The sequence below is a fragment of the Diorhabda carinulata genome, chromosome 5 (genome assembly GCF_026250575.1).
Source record: "Diorhabda carinulata isolate Delta chromosome 5, icDioCari1.1, whole genome shotgun sequence".
Classification (NCBI taxonomy): Eukaryota; Metazoa; Arthropoda; class Insecta; order Coleoptera; family Chrysomelidae; genus Diorhabda; species Diorhabda carinulata.
In genome coordinates this window covers 17,073,228-17,094,018 of record NC_079464.1, presented here as the reverse complement: position 1 = coordinate 17,094,018, position 20,791 = coordinate 17,073,228, and the positions used below count along the sequence as shown (strand labels likewise).

The following is a 20,791-nucleotide window of genomic DNA, read 5'->3' as shown; positions in this document are numbered from 1 at the left end:
TAAAAGCCAGTTGCAATTGGAGCTTTGTCAAGCGGTGCTAAATGAAAATAACGAAGCTAAGTTTACGAAGGTCAGGTCATATATATATATATATATATATATATATATATATATATATATATATATATATATATATATATATATATATATATATATATATATATATATATATATATATATATATATATATATAAAAACAAAGTGATGCCTTTCAAATAATTTATTATTTAATTTTAAACAAAAAACAATGTTGATACAAAAAACCACCTGTACAGTAAATTCCATTCAACCAATACAATTATTTAAGATAAAACAGTATCACAGTTTGAAAATTCTGGAATTGTTCTTGTTGTTTGTCAAATTTTGAAATTATTCTTCTTAACATTCAATTAAATCATTTGGATTTCCATGTTTCACTAAATTTGACAATTCTACCGCGCTGTAACCTAAAAGTTGTTTCAAATCGCATACAAATTTATACACAAATCTCTTCCCATGAACTTTTGAGATCATATCTCCATCATAATAATATCTTAATGCTCTGGAAAGTTTCTCGTAATTCATCATCGGTTTATTTTTTCTTTCTCCCCATAAATGCGCCACCACTTCTGGATGATTTAAACGGAATTCTCCTTCTTTACCTAAAAATTTCAATATTTATTTATGTATATAGTTGAAATTAATCTTAGTCGAAAAATTATGTAACAATACAGGAATTACGTAACAAGAATTGTAAGTAACCCATTACGCACGAAGTGAAAAATTTTATGCACGAAGCCGCGCAGCGCCTATTCATACATGCCACTTAAGACAAGGTGTCCTATTTTTAGTAAAATTGTATATTGTGCTGCCTACATTTAGGGGCATCACTCTTTCAATCCTAAATATATCTCAATAATGCTAGAAGCTTTTATGTTTGTTAATTGACTAAATTTGTGTAAATAGACCAAATAAAGTCTTACGTAAATGAAAACTTGATTGTAATTTGATTAAACCAAGAAGATTAAGTGCGATTTTTGACGTTTACAGACATGGGCGTAGAAAAAAAAATTATAGTAGTTTGAAAGCTATTTTCAAAGAGAGTAATTTATACTGGTTTACAAATTTGTTTTGAAAGATGTTGAATTAAACTATAAAAAATTCTAATTGTGATATTTTTCAAAATCGAATCTCCGTGTGTCGAACGATATACCAAAACAGGAACGGATGTAATAATGTTTATGTTGAGGTTAGGACAATAAAAGTAGAGAAAAATTAGTGATAATTAAAAGCCCTATAAATGATCAAATTTTTAAATTCGGCATAGATTTGAATTAGTTTTGAATACTTAGGTTTTGTCGTTCTTGAATTATTCCATTTTGCAGAAATGCAGAGTTTAAGTAGCAGTTTAATCCCGAAGAATCCATTCAACTTAGACAAGCGAAGTTTACAACAATGATTTAAGGAACCTTGATTTTTGTTACTCCGTTATTTCATAATAAGGTGTTCAAATATTGAAGACCACTTGGTCCAATTACTTTAATACTTCAATAGAAGCACCCTATATTTTTCTTCTGTTTTTTACCCTTCAATGGTGGCCTTTCTTTTATATCTGACTTTTTGCATTATTTCTCAAAATTAATTCGAATTGTACAGTATTTTGTAATGAATGTCAAATTAGTAGTTACAGTTTGGACTCCTAGATACTGTTAACGTTCCTGAGATGTGGCCGAGACCCGTTGTTAGTTACCACCCTGTACAAACACGAATTAAAAATGTATAGCTTAAACTATTTTGATGTGTTAAGAAAAACTTCAAATGAAGGGTTGGTCAAAAGCTAGTAGTGAGAATGTCCATGGTATTCTCAACGGTAAGCATATTTTCTTTTATTATTATTTTTATTTTTGAACCTTCCCTTTTTTATATAGAGTTCTAATAATAGACAAATTGATGCAATGTAATCAGTCAAAAAATGGTAATTCATTGCGGTAAATAGGTACATTGACACCAATGAATAAGATTACTTCTTAAAATGAGTAAATAACCACCCCAACCCTCATACCTTGATAATGTATCCAAAATGGAAGCCAAACTGTAGAGAAATTTCTACTACGTAGATACAAAAATTTTATAATACTCACCGATCCATTGGATAATGGACTTGTATTCTCTAGTTGTTAAAAGTTCCAAAAGAAATTGCCATAATTGTATTTGACCATTATTTCCACTTTTGTTATTACCCGCTGCATAACTAGCAGGATCGAAGTATCGGACATTAGTAGAGTAGTTCATTATTTTTAGATCTTTTTTTGATCCCTAAAATTAATTTGAAAACATTAGTTGAACAAGAAATAACTTCACAATCTAAATAGTCGGAATCATAAGAATCATAGCTAGGAAGAAATATAATTTTATCATGGTATCATGATTATTCATCAAAATTTCTAGAAAGATAATATATTTGACACTAAATAAGTTTCAATCCAAAGAATGAATATCAAATGTTGATAAATTTGGTCCAATTAAACAATTATTACAACGAGAAGTATGAAGATACGTCTCTATCAATAAAAACTTGAATATTTTGTTAGCACATACAGAAAAATGTTTACTCCACATATAAACTTCGATAAACATCTAACAAACCGTCAGTCCACGTGGACTCATTATCTTCACTGTTTATCAATGAAAAGATCGAATCGTAAACATCAATGCATTTCTGTTGGCCGAAGCTTTATGTACACAATTTCTTCGAAATATTCCTGCCAGACAGTCTGCGATAAGCAGTGGCATGTCAAGTTTTGTCAGCATGTGGTTTTAAACACAAGAAACTAAATAAATGGATGGCAATAGCCGAATCGTCAAGGATAGTTCGATGTCAACAAGATTATTTGCGTCAGATAAAAGACTACCGAAGTTCTAATAGACACATAATTTATTTAGATTAAACATGGTTTGACAGTCACGATGTAGTAAATTTTGGTTGAGTTGACAATAGTAAAAATTGCTGTTTGAATGGGCCATGATCTAAAGGGAAACGCATTATAATAGTACACGCTGGAAGCAAAGACGGCTTCTTGCCTAATGCTTTATTAATATCTGCAAAAAAATTGAAAACTGTGAAGCTGATCAACATGAGGATATGATAGCAGAAATATTTGAAAAGTGATTTAATGAACAACTTTTATCTAACATTCCACCAGAGTCGGTAATCGTTATGGACAACGCATCCTATCACTTGCGGAAACTCCTTAATATACCAAATAGTAGTAGTAACAAAGCTCAAAATTTAGCATTTATGTCTGAAAAAAATATTCGTATTCCCTGTCAGCGATCATAAAAAATGCCCAACTAACACAGAATTGCTTACTGTGATTAAAGATCTAAAGTTGGCGAAAATTTATTATATCGACAAGCTGTGCAAAGAACAGTGTCATACTCGTCTCAGACTACCTCCTTACTATTGCATATTTAACCCTATAGAGTTAATATGAGCTAATGTAGAGAATTACGAAAATGTTATCAGTCTCCTGAACTGAGTAACGAAGCTGTAGAGGTCGTTAAGAAAGTTCTAGCAGCAGACAGCCAAGAGCTTTGGAAAAATTGTTGTGAACATGTTATCAAAAAAGATGAGTATGTGGTATCACCATCTTTATAACCCTTCATAATTCAATCAAATGATGACTCTAGTTTAGACGATTCTGACTACCATGATTATTCATAAAGATACTTTGGAATTGAAATGTTTTTTTTTCTTTTGTTTTATTTGCGAAGAATTCATTTTCCTTTAAGGCTTTTGCTTTGGAAATTTCGTTTTCCAGAAAAAACGAATGGGGTTCAAAAAGGGCTCAGCTCACGTCTGGTACCCTGTTTAAATCAAACTCCCTTACAGTGCGGTACATTTTACTCGTCTATTCACGTTTTATAATTTAATATTCAGTGGTAGCAAGTTAACAAGGTATAATAATGATTTTTTTCCAAGTTTCAAGTAGGAATACAATCAAGTGCATCTATCTAAATAATGGCGTATAATACCGTTCAATTTATAACGATTCGATTGTCTTTTAACAAATACTTTCTCGCATAAGATATACATATTTTTAAATGTATTTATAAAAATAATAAATTTATAAAATCTACGCCTAAGGATGATCAAACAAAATTGTCGGCAAGGGTTTCGAACCAATTTTTATAATCTGCAATTAATATTGGAAGAACTATAGTAGCTAACGAACGTTTTAATTATTTATTATGTCTATTTTTATGTACGAAGGAGTAGTGAACCCTGGTTTCTAATGCAAAACTAAGTAAGGTTATTACAAATTTTGTTACATAATAATTTAAATATTTCTTAAAATTCTCATAAATGTACCAGTCTTTTATAATCATAAGCTATATAGAGCAATAGAAAAAGGATTGGACAGGCCAAAAGCCATGTGTGTCAAATATCACATAGCCGTATCATAATTAGTATTAATTTGAGAATGAATGTTAGAAATTTTGTTTGATTTTAATTCCAAGAATCTCTTTTCAAAAAATTTCACCGAAAATACGATCGTAGTTTTTTTCATTCAGTAAAGAGATCCAAGTTGTGTATTCTCTACAGTTAGTTTAGTTACAACTTGCAAAGTCCAGTGTGAGTAAAAGCCGAATAATCGGTCCATTAACAGTTAATGAAAAAACATTAAAAATTTTACGTAAAATTGTTGATGAAACAGTAGAATTAGTTAATAGTACGCTTGGTATTGGAAAATCTACAATTTACAGAGTGCTTAAAGAAGATAAATTTGACGAATTTTAAACTTAAAGAAACCTCCGGAATAACCAAAATTTCAAATATAAAATCATTCCAAAGAAAGACTTTTAAGAAAAGTGTTGCGTTCTTCTTTAGACAAGAATTTCCGACAGTAGATAAAGTTCTTGCCACGTTTCGACATTATAACTATTATCCTGAAATGAGTCGAAGAAATATTATTCCTGAAAAAAAAAACATTCCAGAAAATATATTTTAATATAAAGAGCCGATATTGTAGTATGGAAAATAGATTACCGACTATAAAAGAAATGAGAAATCAAAGAAAACATGGATCAACGAGGGACATATACCAAATAAATTTTGCCAATACTAAACAGTTACAGGCTTTTTTGAATAATTTATTTACAGGTTTAAACTACCATCAGGAAAGACTGATAATAGTATAGATAGGCAGTTCAAAATTTACGTTTATTTCAAACGTTTCAAAAGGCGTTGCTATGTTCTTGAAATTAACAAATCCTCATGAATATACGGAACATTGCCTTCGTAGGACTTCAGCAACTATTTTAGTTGACAACGAAGAGAACATTACCGCTTTGAAACCAAATGGTGGATGAAAATCCACTAGTATTGCTGAAGGGTATTTAGAAGATTCTGTGTCCTGCAAGAAACAAACTGCATAAAAAATACTTCATTGGGTGAAGAGATTTACATTCAAGAAACCTTTCAAATGAAAATATTTCCAACATAATAAATATAGACAAACACTTTACTAATCACATGTACATTAGTGGTCGCCAAACTTTTAGGGAGTCATCCTAGCATCTATAAACCTTTTAGTGAGCTACCTAGGAATAAGTGTAACAAAAAAAAGTATAAATGTTCATTTCAATGAGAAGGGTGGAACTCTTTTTGGCCATCAAGTATTTTCTTGAAGTTTGGAGAGTATGTTGTAGCTGCCATACTGATGCAGTTGTCCAACTGTTCATCAATCAGTCCGTTTCTATATTTGTTTTTTATGAATTTTATACTTGAAAGAGATGCTTCACGCAAGTACATAGAGCTGAGCATAGCTTTCAATCTCAATGTAACTCGAACCACAATTGAATACTTTTCTTTGGGGACTAGAGGCCAGACATTTTCAGTGGTAGAGAGAGAGATTTTAGATACAGGTCATTCTGAAAGTCAACAACTTCTATTTCAACGGCAGCCTGATCTCTACCAAAATGTTTTACAACACAAGCTGAAAAATCTTCTGCATCGATCTCTACAAAGGGAGAATTGACGAATTATGCCACAATCAATATGCTTTTAAAGTCTTGGAATCGTTGATCAAATTGTTGTCTTAAGTCTGTGAGAATTTCCACGTATTCTTGGTTATTGCTGGGGTGTTGTGGAGGATTTTGTTTGTCAACGATCTTCTTCAGACTAGGTAAGTGCTTGTATTAAAACTGAGATATTCTTTTCCCATAGCTCGAGTTTTTTTGAAAATTATGTTACATCTGAAATAATTCTGCCAATGTTCTTATCTTTGCCTTGAAGCTGCAAGTTTAAGTCATTCAACTTCTCAGTTATATCAATAAGAAAGGAAAAATAGTGTAGCCATGTGGGATCTTCCAGTTCGGTGAGATGCTCACCCCGATCTTTCAAGAACCTTTACCAGCTCTTCTTTTGTTTCAAATACCATTCTTACAAAAATAGCCAACTGAGCTGTATCAACTATATCAGTTGATTAGTCAAGTTGTAAGGAAAAATAACTACAACGACCAAAATCACTTTTAAGCTGTGAAACTAAATCAGAACTCATAGCTTCAACTCTTCGCATTACTATATTAGCAGAAAGTTGAACAGATTTAATAACAGACATGAACTCAACTTTGTTTTTGAAGTTATCAAATAATGTATCTGCAGCTTCTAAACATGCAGTTTTAATTCACTCGCCTTCGTACTGTACGGAAATGACGCATAGGTAGCTGCCTTGTTCTTGTCTAGTGTTTTAAAAAAAAGTTGAATGTTGTGCATTTAACTGAGATTTTAACCGCATCACCATCTCTCTTCTCAGAGCTGAATTTAGCGGATAATCTTTTTTTCAATTCCACTGTGAACTGTCTTGAAATGACGCTCAACATTTCCCTTCTTTCCAACAGAGACACTCACATTACAAAGTAAACACACACATTTATCTTTAACTTTAACTCTCCCACTTTTATTTGAATTAGCCATAGTAAAAGCAAACAAGGAAAGAGCTTAAACGTGTACACGTGAATTAAACACGTGCGGCACAGACATAACCTAGCTCTAGCTACACACATAACACTAACAGTCTGAGAAACAAAAACGTGTAGCTCCGGAAATGAATAATCGGCTGCAGCGCTCCCAGACACTCAGTGTTATCCCCCGCTGAGCGTCGCTGCGAACTACCCAATATTACTCCGCGAGCCACCGATGACTCGAGATAAACTGTTTAGTGACCACTAATGTACACCAATGACAATATTATGAATATCGAAGCCGAAAGCGGTGGCAGTGGCTTGAATTTAAATAACTGCAGTATACAAAACTACACCTTTATATTACCATTAATAAATAGGTATTTTTTAATATTTGTATTAATAAATAGTTGAGATATAAACAACATATTCAATTTTTTTCTACTTATAAATTGCATTATTCTTCATCCAGTTTGTACAGAATCAGAGCTCAACAATAATGATAGCCTTCTACTCGTAGTAACATAATGTTCTATTACTTGAAATAAGTTTTCAATGAATCTCGTAGCGGTCATAACGTTGAAAGTTATCATAAATACCTTCAAGTTTATACCCAAATTGGGTTAATACCCAGGGTATTTACCCACAGTTTTAAATACCCGGGTATTTTACATCTCTACCTCCATCACTGCTTTCCGACGTTAACACTAGTAAATATCAAAATTTAAGTAAAAATAGAATTGGGCCACTTTCAAACTAAAAACTTCAATAATTGAACTAAGAACTTATGAATTATCGAATTTGCTAGGAATAAAAGAAAGCTAAAATGCTTTACTGATAAATAATATGAAATAGTACAATGTTTCAAATATCATTGTTTTGATATTTACTTAATATAATTCTCCAATCAATTCGACATTGTTACGAGATATTCAATAAATAAAATAAGTTAATAACTTGATTATATTGATTGTACCTTATTGACTTTCACAATTTTTGGTATGATTCTTTTTGTTGACTCTTCCTTCTTTGTTGCTAAAAAATAAAATATATTTTTAAAAAATTATTATTTACCAGACTAATTCTACAAGTTTCCAATTAGTATCACATTAATTAATCACTTCCAATTACAATAAAAAAGATGACATGTGCAAAGTGAATTAAATATACCTAGTGACCAATAAGCGAGTTAAGCGGCTGAATCGCAGAACCTTTTTCTAAAAATTTGTAAAATGTCCGTTGGGGGTAACTATGAGTATAAGAAAGTAAATTATTATTTTTGAGGTCTTTATTAGATCCGAAATACTTTTCCACTGGGACTCATACTGCTTGTTTATTTTCAAACCAATAGGGCTTCAACTTTGTAGTTTAAATATTCGATGATAAAATATAATGAAGAACATAACAGCTTTAATTGTATAGAACTGGTCTATTTTTTCGAGAGATTTTTTTTCTAACCCTATGCAACATGAAATCTGACTTAATAGGTTGATTTGTCATGTGTGAGTTGTATCGTTGGCACTGTTAATTTGTTCCTCATTTGTAGAAATATAAATCTGAACTTGAATTCGTGATTTCTGTGTTTTTAAACAAAAGGAGTAAGTACAGTGCACTAAAATCAGCCTGAGTTAATAAACTCTTAGTTGTTATTTATTTTTGATGCTATATTCGAAGATATTTCTGATTTTAACATGATGATGATGTTATGTTCTTGTTGTTTTGATTTTCATGTGTTATCAATATGTCCCTTCATATACTTATACGAATTTTTTTACTTGACCCCCATTTGGGGATCGTGATACATATCATGTTGAAATCATAAGTCGGATATGCGTTTATCGCCAGTTTCTTTTTCTTCTTAGTTGAACACGTTTTTCACAGGAATGGCCTATCGAGAAGGTATGTCTGTAAGAAACTTTGAACATATATTAAATGATCCTAACTTTTGGGATAATGACGTCAATACCATTGATATTGTTGAATTACCACCAGAAGATGTAGATGAAGTCACAGATTGTAAGGAATGTGACGAAAATCTATTGGAAGATGTAACCCCCACAGAAATTCCTCGGACTCCTAAAGTTCACAGTAATCATGCATGAGATACTGTCGATGATGGTCCGAGTACTTCGGGCTAACAGCCAACTACAAAAACAACGTTACCTAGGGCAAAAAATCTCGTAATCTTGAAATACATGATGTCCATTCAGAACATGAGTCTGGTGAGAATTCGAATACATCCACTCCTCATCAAAGTAAGAAAAGGAAGTCAACAATCCCTGAAAGTACTGACAACACTATAAAAATTGAATTGAAGGGACAGAGTCCTCATGAAATTTTCGAATTTTGGAGCACATCGTCAGTGAAAGCTCAAAATTTGGTGCTCAAAATAAAAATCACCAATTTTTTTTGAAGGAAAGCAAAGAAAATGTGGAGTATGGAAGACAAACGTGAGAAAACAATGTGCCGAATGTGGTATAGGTGTCCATGTAGAATGTTTTCCCATATTCCATTCAAAATAATATAGCTACTAATATGACTACTGTTATCGTTGGATGTCCAGACCATATATAACCATCTATGCAAGTTTTTGCTCTCTTAAATACTAATTCTATTGTATACAAAAGCTAAAATTAATTATATTTATGGTAGTTACAATCACTATGATAAAGAGCCGGCAAAGGACAAAAAAATTTCTCTTCATGCCTTCTTTGTGAATTCAAATTTTGAAAAAAAAATATTCAACATTTGTTCGCGCGATTTTCGATCCATCCTAACCTCTATACTTAAAGAGACGGGGAGAAAATTTATGCCAAAGTTACAGATTCAAATTTATTTGCATTTTCATTATAGCTAAATATGAGAATTTAAAAAAAAACTTTTTTGTAATTTCAAATCTGCTACACCCCTTAGTATACATTATACAAACTGGAAATTAATTTGCAGTAATTTCGTTTGGCTGCCTTCCTAAAAATAATTTTTAACGAAAGGTCGTAAGTTAAACAGTATCCAAAATACAACACCTTACATACATCGCTTAGTTTGTCACTAGGTACAAGGTATACCCTGTTGAGCTGAGTAGATATAAATGTCAGTAACTACATGTAATATTTTTCTGAAAATTTATATACAGAAATCGTTCTAGTTTAAATATTTTCAGTTGTCTATGACTTCCAACCCTTGAAACAACAAAACTCAGCAGATGTTTTAAGGGATAGACCAAATAATCTTCATAGTTCTTTATTTCGAAGTCATTCAACATATCGACTAATTTTAGTAAAGTTTATTTGAACAGAAGCGATGAAAATGAAATCGAAGCTGTAAGTTTCGAAGGGATACTCAAAAAAGATGATAGCCAAGCGCATATTGTGATTACCTAAAAATGGGATAATGAAGATTGATTATTTATCATTAAGTGATAGTGAATTCCAGTATTTGAAACCTCTGTTGTATATGGAGTTAGTTGCCATATTTGATCATTATAAGATTGTTAGAAGTTACTTAAAACGCAAGGTAAGTAAAAATAAAGGTGATGAAAATGTGTTTTGTGTGAATCTTTCAACATTGGTAATGCGGGATATGCCTCGACCAAATGATAATTGCATGATTCCTGAAACATTTCAAACTGTTATCAAACATTTGACAACCCGATGTATTAAAGAATCTGAGAATCGCAAGCCAAAAGATGAAACTGGAACAACAAAATAGAAGCTAAATTTTATACAAACAGAAAAGAAGTTGAGAATCTTCTAGGACAAACGACTATTCACGAACTGACTGGGTATCGGGTATCAGGGTATCAGAACCGACGATCTCTGTGCAGAATGCAGTGAAGAGGAAGAGACAATAGAACACCTAATGTGTCACTGCACAGCATTGGCGTCGAAACGACTACAATGCATGGGGTGTAAAACATTGGAATGTCCGGAAGAAGTAGCGGAGCTGGGTGTTGCAAGCTGGAAAAGCTTGGGAAGGGGCAAGGACCTGGGAACGGAAGAGATAGGGAAGGAGAGTTAAATGGTGCTGACTGAAAAGGGCATGACAATGGGCCTAAGGCCCCCGAGTGGACAAATTTTTCCAAAAATGGAAGTTTTCTTGTGATACATTTTATAATGAAAATTTGAAACGTGAGAGTGGAGTATGATATTAAAAAATATTTATTCGTTTCAGAAAAGTGTCTATATAAATTAAATTTGAGCTAGAATCGGTTGTGGTATCACAACGACGGAGCCCTACCTCATTGTTGAATAGAGAACAATGCACCTCATCAATGGCCTCCTCATTCACCTGATATACTTCAATGGATTTCTTTTATTTGATTTTTGGAAGAATGTTTTACAGTTGTATACTCTGCATTAAGGGATCAATGATCATGGATATGCTCTGGTATATCGTCGCAATCTCGTAATTCGCGACTTTGAGATTTACCCGAAAAACATTAGCAACAAATAACGTCAAATTGTCACAGTCAATCAACATTAGATTTTGTTTTTTTTTTGTAGCTTTTGATGAAAATAAACTAAAAACAAAGATTATTCTGATGGGGAGAATAATTTGAATAACAAATACGATTTGAAATATTAGTTCCGATTAAATGTACTATAAAAGAAAATTTTGTTTACAAATTTGTGGAAGGTTCAGGGAAATCAGTTTCATCTCGAGGACAACGAAATTAGACTTAGCCAAACTTGAAATAAAATAAAATAAATGAAGCTTCTCCATCTTATCCTATAATAATTATTCTAAATGAAGATTCCGTACAAATGTAATTTCTCTTCTTACCAAAGATTTTAGTTTTCAATATTATCTTTTAGTTAATAATTATTATCAGTGAGCAAGAATACTCTATGTTTAGGTGCATAAATTTTAAACTTAGTAAGAAGCTATAGCAATAAACTATTAGAGACTACTAAACTAAAGAAAACAAAAACAGATTGGAATATTAAAGAAAAACAAATGCAAACAGGTTTTTTAAACAAACCGAAAATGGAATCCGACTACTGTGAAAAAGATACATTCAAAATGTATTTGGATAATTTATGTAAGTCTGTCCAAAATGCTTATTGTGATTTTAAAAATATATGGAAGAACATACATGAAACTGTTCTCGATACCACCAATTCATGGACATTGTTATCGGTATCGAGAATCGATCGCAAAAAATCGATACCAATACCATTAAATGGACGGAAAAATTATTTTTTAATCCAGTTTATATTGTTATCAAAATGAAATTATTATATTTTGAAAAATCATTTGTTAAAATATTTGTCTTTGTTTAAACAACAGGCTGCCTCGGTACAGAAGAGAAGGTTACTGACAAGGTAAAAAGTATTGTAGATAAATCAAGGATGATTTAAGGATGATATTCAGCTGCAAAATGATATGTGTGCTCTCTACTTTAAGTAAAATTGAAGTTTCATCAATTCACAGTGTATAACATAATTTAGGGTGATGTGTTATGTTATATACGACCACAGAAATATTTGCATCTAGCTTAATTGATCTTTTAAATAGTGAAGTGAAGAATTAAGCAATTTAAAAAAATTAGTTTACCATCAGTCACTGAAGAAGATAACTTATGGAAAATTGGTGTAGTGGTAGTGTAAACAGTGGGTGATGGAAGATGATATCCATACCTTTGTACGTAGATTGTCGAATAAAAATAGAAAAGATAATGAAATAAATATTCCAACATATTTACCTATGTTACTTATGAAAAACCTATCTGCAAAGGGGATGCCACGATTGCTTAATATTCATAAAAAACTCGGTCGCAATGAAAATTCATATGAATTACCTAACGGTAATTTGAGTGAATGTTTTGTCTATATGCAACAAGTAACAAAAATTACTATAACCCACATGAGCTTATCGGAAAATTTTTCAAAATTTTCAGAAAAATATTACTACTAGTTTATGAGATACATGTCAACTCGATTCATTGTGATAAACCATCTACATCATATCTATAAAATTTTTCAAATAAGCGATAGTTTTTAGAATAAAAACAACAACTATATAGTTTCCTACGAACAAACATTGAAAAGATTAAAAAACTATGTGCATATAGGATACTCAAAAAAATTACATAAGCTTTGACAAGCATAAAGAAATGAAAAAAAAAACATTTGAAATAACAGAATGATAAATATAAAAAGAAGTATCCTTATCCCTTTTTTGCAATGCAGACAAATAAATTTATATAATTTTATGTAATCTTACCTACAACTTTCATTTTTCTTAATAATTCGAGATGTGTCCAAAAAACATCTCCTGGATCGCTAGGAACAATTTTTTGAAAATCCTGTATAGTTAATGCATCCAATTCTCTACCATCCATCAACCAATCGCTCAATTTAATATTAGTTAAATTGAATTGGCGCACTGCCCACTGTACCCAATGTCTAACTTGGAGAGTAGTCCTAAAATAATAAATAGAGAAGCAATTTAGAAAAATTGATAAGCAACATTATTATTAAACATATATTATTTCGCAAGAAACTCAAATGGTGTAGAGCAAAAGCTCCAAACTTTTTCAACCCTCGGCTCCCTTTCATTCATTTCATTGAAGGCGCACCTAGAAAAATATACTTATTTGCATTGCATGACATTATATTTTTAATTTCTCTTATAGTTAATTGTCAATATATTCTTACACAACATAACATATTATATAAGATTGTTACTATTTTTATAACAACACAAAATTTTGGATTTTCAACTTATCTTACAGATTGTTCAGTTACTGACAAAGTTTACCAGGTTTACTTTGTTCTTACAGAGTCAAGAAGTAACATTTAACAACATACAAGAGTTGTAATAATACATGATATACTGCCAAAAAATCTACTTGGAACAAAAATTAGGAAAACACATCTCCCTTCTTTTAAAAAATTCTAAAACATAAATGAAGTGCCAACTTGCAAAAAATCATACAGAAAGTCCATATGTTTTTGTTTCAATGGGAAGGATGCGCTTGTTTGTCTTTTATGAGTGCATTTTATCTGGGAGTAAATTTTGATAGAGCCACTTGAATTTCTATTTCAATGTTAAGCTTTGCTCTATACTTGGATTGCATCACTGCAATAGCAGAAAAATCACACCCGCAAAGGTAAGAACTGACAAAAGGAATAACAGCTAAGAATTCAACTAGTAACTCAATTATACATTGAATGCTAATAATTATGGATACTTCTCTTTATTTTCCGTTCTTGCTGGCAGGATAAATAACTGATGGAATGTTAATATTTTAGAAAAAATAATAAGAATACAAACAAGTAATTACACAAAGAGATATATTGTGGATTACAGTTCATATTTCACAATAAATAGAATTGGAAGTGTAAAAAAAATAAGATCTAATTAATTAATAATCTAATAAAAAATATTACCATTCTTTTGGATCAGATGGAATTTTCAGTCTTTCTTGTTCCTTTTTATAATTTGCATCGACTTGCCATTGAACAATATTCTTCGATTTACTAATTGTTTCTGTAGCTTTTACTTGCTCAGATTCTTCTTTGGTAGAAATATCTTCTACATCGGTATCTTCTACAAAAAAAATTTCATATCCTTCTATTCTGAAGAAGAGTTGTAGCGAATCAAAAGTTTTTTCATTACTTAGCCATACATAATGCATAATAATAAAAATAAATTTCATATACAAAGACAATATACTATAATAGCACATAAAATATAAATATATATCAATGTAAAATCGATAACAACTCAATTCCAGTCTACTAGTGTATATTTCAATAAAACATCTCCTAATAAATCCACGAAAATGAAAATTCTTAAATGATAATTTAATTAAGTAAAGACACGTCGCAATTACTTCAACTTTTGTCTTATTGCCTTAATGGTTTGGACAACTAGAAGATTCAAAGAAAGAAATATTACAAAAATAACCTTAATGATAATTTAAAAGGAAATGAAAATAAAGTTAAGAAAAAAAAAAAGAAATCCATGACAATAAATATTTTATTTTAAATAATTCCGAAAATAGAAACATTTGGAGATTAATCTTGTGATCTGGGAATAGTACCACACCAAGAAATATTTCTATTATTAAAAGTAATTTGAAACTTCACTTTTATTGTCAGAAGATCATTCTACTGAAACAGTATATTAATGCATAAAAAACGATAATTTTCAAAATTTTAGTTTCATCTGATTATTTTATGAAACTCCATCTATTTGACGGTAACAATGTTTTCATTCATTATATAAATTTTTTAAAATTGCAATATCTGAGCACAACTTTAAAATTAATCAATGGAAGCAAAAGCCAGATAAAGACAAATCCTCACTCACACATTCCTATTAAACCAGTGTAATGAGAAACTAGTGGAAGAGTTAAGTTACATTAGTAGACTGTAATTAATTGGGTTAAAGAGTTTACAGTATTTTTTAAACATATAAAGATACACATTGTCGAAAGAGGAAAATTATGAATACAATTAGATTTATAGTGTTAGTTATATAGAAGATAATAATTTCTCTTTTTGTATTGGCCTGAGAAAATTTACATTAAATGACCTCCAGTCTTTCACCAAAAAAATACTTTTTTTGATAAAAACTGAAATTAAATCGAAGCATTAAATGGAATTTCTCTTTAAAAAGCCAGAAGAGACCTATAATCAAAACGATTTTTCAACAAAAATGCACACTGGACACTGTTGGATGGAGTACCACTTGAAGAGCATCGGAGTAAATCCTGACAGCTCTTGTCGTTTCTACAATACAGGAACAGTTAAGGTAACTTCTTAATTCCTTCCACAAAAAGCTTCTATAGTTCGTTTTATTGGGGTTTTATAAGCAAAAAATGTTTTTGTACTATGGAGGTACCGTTCCCAAAGTTCCCAGAGATCTAAGCCCAAAACATGTTTTAGGATACTCTACACACTATAATAAATAACCAAGTTATCGTCTAGGTCAATTAAAACTTATTTACTTTATTAATTTACTTAATTCCAACGAGAAAACCTCATCGGCGGCAAATTTCACATTCATTCCTCAACTACTAAACTATAGAGTGGAGGAATAGGCCTGTAGTAGATTTGTTTTTTCATTTTTAATGATATGTGTGGATTCCCCAGTATTTAGTAGTACCAGATCAATTGTGTTAATTCTTTATCTACATTATATCCATCTTGTCATTTATGTAAATTCATCTTTTTAGTAAATACTGTAGATTGTGAATTCCACTACAAAAGTTATATTGAGTTTTTATAGAATTTTTGTAATTTTTATGCTAGAGGGGGATGGGTAATATGATTCACCTCAATAATAAACTATAATAGCAAATGGGATCAAAACACCATACAAGAAATGAGCAGAAATCCCATTGAATGATATACAGATAGATCATAAATAGCAGATGAAACTGGAGAAGGAGTGTACGAGCCCAGAACTAAACACTCTGAAAGTCTTATCAGCGCACCAAGCATTTTTCAAGTAGAAATTTATGCAATTGAAAAATATATTCAGTGCAATCTAGAGAGGAACTGTCGCAAACAGAAGACAGTCAAGTAGCCATTAAAGCACTAAGCTCAAATATCATAACTTGTTTGGGATTGCCTAAAAATATTAAAGGAGCTAGACAAAAAAAATAAATTTACCCTATAATGGATTCCAGATTATACCGGAGCGAAGGGAAATGAAATAGACCTTAAGCTCGCTAAAGCGGGGACAGACAAGCCCTTCATGGGACCCGAATCCTTCTGTGGTATCAGCTACAGAACAATGGAAAAAGCACTGGAGAAGGTAGATGCAAGCAAAAACAATTATTGGTACAACCTACAGGGGTTGAGACAGACAAATACTTTTCTGGGAAAAACTATAACCAGAGTAGATCTGCTGAATGTAAATAAGAACAATCTACAAATACTATTCGGAGTTCTATCGGGACACTGTCGCCTCAACAAACACCTGAAGATGCTAGACCTAGCAGATAATGCGGCGTGCATTCCACATTCTCTAGGACTGTGAAACACTAAGGAAGTCCAGAGCACTACACCTAGGAGCGCATGAAATAGAAGACAAAGATTTCTGGCCATCCCACATTCTAGACTTTTTAAAAGGAGTGGGATTAATGGATCAGCTGTAAACACTGGGTTCTCCAGTATCTCTGCAAGATAGGGGGACACAATAGATCCTTTGGGTCACAATGTATTTGAGACCCCAAATCCATACATACATACATGGGTAATATGTTTAAATTTTATCAATCTGGCACTATAAATTTATTATTAAAACTAATAGCTGAAAAATATAAATTACCTAAATAGAAACCACTAGTTTTGTGATCATTAAGCATTTGAATGGATGTCTGTATTATTGGAGAGAAGAATTAAAACTATTAATTAATTATTTGATAAATATAATTAAAATAATGACATACCTATATGAACGTAATCTTCTGCGGGTTTCAATACATCAATGATATTGATTCTTTTAAGATTTGTTTGAACCTGTACATTAACTTGAACTAGTCCTTCGCCTTGAACACACTGTTCAACCAGATTTTTATCATCATCCAACTAAAATAAGAACATACATGATACTTAATTTGCACAATACGTTGTCTATTCTTTTTGAAAGAATATTTTAGAATTACAGATTACAAAACACTATTTCTATTAATTTGTTTCTGTTTCTTGAGTCTATTTTCAATCCATTTTGTGTGTATATTGTATGGAAATAAGGTATAAATGTAAGGAACTCATACATCTCGTGTTTAGTGTTTATAATCTAGTAAAAGTTTTTGAAAACAATGACAGACCAAGTGATAAATGGTACAGATTATTTCTCAAAAGACATAAAGAATTTGCCAAATTCTTATTCCAAGTAGAGAAACTGTGTCTAAAAAACAAATGGACAGCTAGTTTGAAGAAGTAAAAAATTAAATATCTATGAAATATTGTGTGTAAAACTATGACTAGTCCTTTTATCTAAAAGTGTCGATCATTGGTTGTTTACAAAAATATCTAACAATTTTTTTGAGGAATGTCTTGAGGGGATTCAGTGGAATAGTTAGTTTATTATAATTTATCAAGACATTAAATTATATAATATTATTATCATTAAAATTAAGTTGGGAGGGATTTTACATTGAAATTTCTATATTTCGCAAAATTTTTTAAATACCATATAACAGTTGATTAAAATATGTAAGATATACTTAATTTAGAAATGAAAGAAACTTTGAACAAATATAGAAGAAACATTCCTACACCATTTTACACATATAAAGTAGGTTTCAAAGAATACTTTTTGAGTATGGAATTGATAAAAGCTTCAAACTTTCTACTATGGAAAAGAGAACAAAATATTATACAATAATCAATGATTTTAGAATATGTTTCACAATTATTTATAAGAATGCAATTCAATGTTTCAGATATGCAGATAGTGTTATGGACAGTGCACACTATAAAATTATTATTCTGCTAACCCTCCAAAATGTATCCATAATTTTATACCATAACCATCATGACATACGCAATTGGCTTTTTGTCAAAATGATTAGTTTTACGGTCAGCTGATGTGAGACTGACACTTGGTTGGTTGTTAAGCCAAAAATAACTAAATTTCTCCCTAGAATTGCAACTTGCACGCAATAAAAATGGCACAAAACTGAAGTGCCAGATCTTGCATGAAACAATCAGGTGAACCTATCTATGCATGCTTTTGATCAAGAAATATTGCGTCTTGTATTGATTGCACTTTGTATTACATCATGTCAAGCGACCTTTAGTAGTAAAATCTTAATCTTAATCTTAATTACTCGCTAATAACCCTGTGTGGTTGATGCGTGAAAAAAATATGATTTCTTGCATTTTTCTGTAACAATCTGTTGATAGTAAACCAGATCTTTGTATCATGCAAACCCTTTGACATAAAATACTTCCCATTCCCAGTTTCTGATTATGTCATCAGCAAATAGTGTTCCAAATTTTGAAATGTGATATGTGTGCTTCTCAGACAAAACTAGTTCAATTAGATATTGCCTGTAGCTGTAAGATAATTAATTATTGTATTTTGTTACAATACACAATTTCTTACTGTATAGTAAAATTTGTTTTTTATAATAATTATTATATATTACAAAAAATTGAGCATCAAAATTCGTTTTTCAAAAAAATAAATAGATATCTTTAAATTGATGTTCCAAATCAAAATAAAAATCCATACTTACAATTTGAACACCCTGCAATGCAAAGACATATCCTTGTAGTCCTACTCCCAATCTATTTTCTATAAGTTTTCGAAGTTTAGTTAAAGGTTCCCTTATATCCATATGTTGCATAATATGTTGCGATTGGGGATTTGGTACCATGTTCATGAAATCGGAATCTAATTCATTCATAAGGTTCTCTTCAAATTCTGAAACTCCATCTAAAGAATTCATTATACCTGAAAATAACAAAGATCTGATTTGTTTTGAAATTAATTTGACTGTTTTTGGACATTTGAAAGCTAGAAAATATTCAAAAAAATATCTAAATTCTCTTCTCTTTGGCTGTTACATCAATTAAAGGCTTCTTAGATATACACAGTGAATGTGGATTTAGTCAACTAATCATCTTTGAAAAAACAATATCCACAAATGTCTCCTGCGATATCAATATTTTATCCACTTTATCCACGTTTCAAATCAGTTTATTATTTGTATTGTTTTGTAGTCTCCAGAAAAATAACACAGAAGTAGATGGCGTAGTATTGGGATAATTACAAAATTGAAACATCCTAATATTCTGATATATAATCAAACTTCTTTTACAGAAAATTTGTATATTATAAGATACTGAATAAATCTTGTAATCTTTTGTCTCAACAGAGAAGAAATAGTGTACGGGAGAAGGAGACCTTTTGAACAATTCTGACTCACACATCAAGTTGGTAGTCTGTGTATTCATGCCTCAACATCTGGCAATTTACCTATAGAAGAGCCATTGGAATTTTCAAGTGAATTTGCAGATGCTATTTTTACAGAGAAATTTAGCAGTTTAACAATCAAAAATCGGGTTTTTTAACTATAGCTGGAACTAGTAAGAACAATTTAACACCTGGGGAAATGGTAAGATATCAAGTTCATCAGAATAAAACCTGCAGTTAAAGACATTGAAGATAATGTGGAATATTGGAACATTTGAGTGTATAGAAGAAAGTTTAAATAATGTAAGAATTCACTAATTACGGTTAAGAATTCTCCATAGACAAGGTACAGCAAAGTGATGACTGTTTGTGATAAAACTTATCTCTTTACCTAACTGAGTAGGATCTTCTAATGAGTTAATATGCTGTACTTCACTGTTACTTGTACCATTACTATCATCTTCGCTATTTAAATGGGAATCTAATTTAACGGCGCAAATAGCTGTTTCTGGATAATATTCCGACATATTGCCTTCATCATCTAAAATATACCTGAAAAAAATAAAAATATTTAGTTTCAATAATTACTTTTTAATAAATATATATACTACTTTTTCCCTGGTTCCGATTGAGATGTACAAATCTTTTGTCCAAAATCGTTTAAGCTTAAAATGAATGTTTGTTCCTTATTTTTTTCCATTATTGAAAATACCAGTTTAATGTTTAGTTTTACTCACTTTGAGGGGTTAGATATTCTTCTTTTTTATGGCCTTCTTCTACTTTTTCGTTTGACCAGACATAAGTTTATTTCTTGTTTCCGAAAGCTTATTTTAATACATTGTCTATAGCATATATGTAATACTTCTATATGGATAGCTTTTATAAGTGGAAGCTGTTCCAACCAAGAAAGATGGAATGGTAACGATTTCTCTATCCTACGAGGTTACATCTCGGCTCTGCG

At 30.9% G+C, this 20,791-nt stretch overlaps 1 protein-coding gene across 2 annotated transcripts; it reads right to left on the bottom strand.

Moving 5' to 3' along the window:
• Positions 1 to 205: 205 nt before the first annotated feature.
• Positions 206 to 20,777, bottom strand: LOC130893900 (DNA-binding protein Ets97D). Of its 2 annotated transcripts, XM_057800345.1 has the most exons (10): positions 20,568 to 20,683; positions 20,442 to 20,495; positions 20,222 to 20,382; positions 19,151 to 19,368; positions 17,354 to 17,492; positions 14,340 to 14,499; positions 13,171 to 13,370; positions 7,922 to 7,980; positions 2,121 to 2,295; positions 206 to 641 (listed from the first exon to the last, which is right to left on the bottom strand). In XM_057800345.1, the coding sequence occupies exons 3-10, from the start codon at positions 20,355 to 20,357 to the stop codon at positions 379 to 381; spliced, it is 1,350 nt and encodes a 449-aa protein (XP_057656328.1). In that variant the 5' UTR covers positions 20,358 to 20,382; positions 20,442 to 20,495; positions 20,568 to 20,683; the 3' UTR covers positions 206 to 378. The 2 variants fall into 2 exon arrangements, with proteins under 2 accessions (XP_057656328.1, XP_057656327.1); XM_057800344.1 differs by having other exon boundaries at positions 20,442 to 20,777.
• Between the last annotated feature and the right edge of the window lie 14 nt (positions 20,778 to 20,791).

Coding starts and splice junctions, on each gene's coding strand:
- LOC130893900 (XM_057800344.1), bottom strand. CDS start 20,530: ATGGAAAAAAATAAGGAACAAACATTCATTTTAAGCTTAAACGATTTT. Junction 19,369..20,221: donor AGAAGATCCTACTCAGTTAG/GTAAAGAGATAA, acceptor TGTTATTTTCAG/GTATAATGAATTCTTTAGAT. Junction 2,296..7,921: donor AAATTGTGAAAGTCAATAAG/GTACAATCAATA, acceptor AATTAATTTTAG/GGATCAAAAAAAGATCTAAA.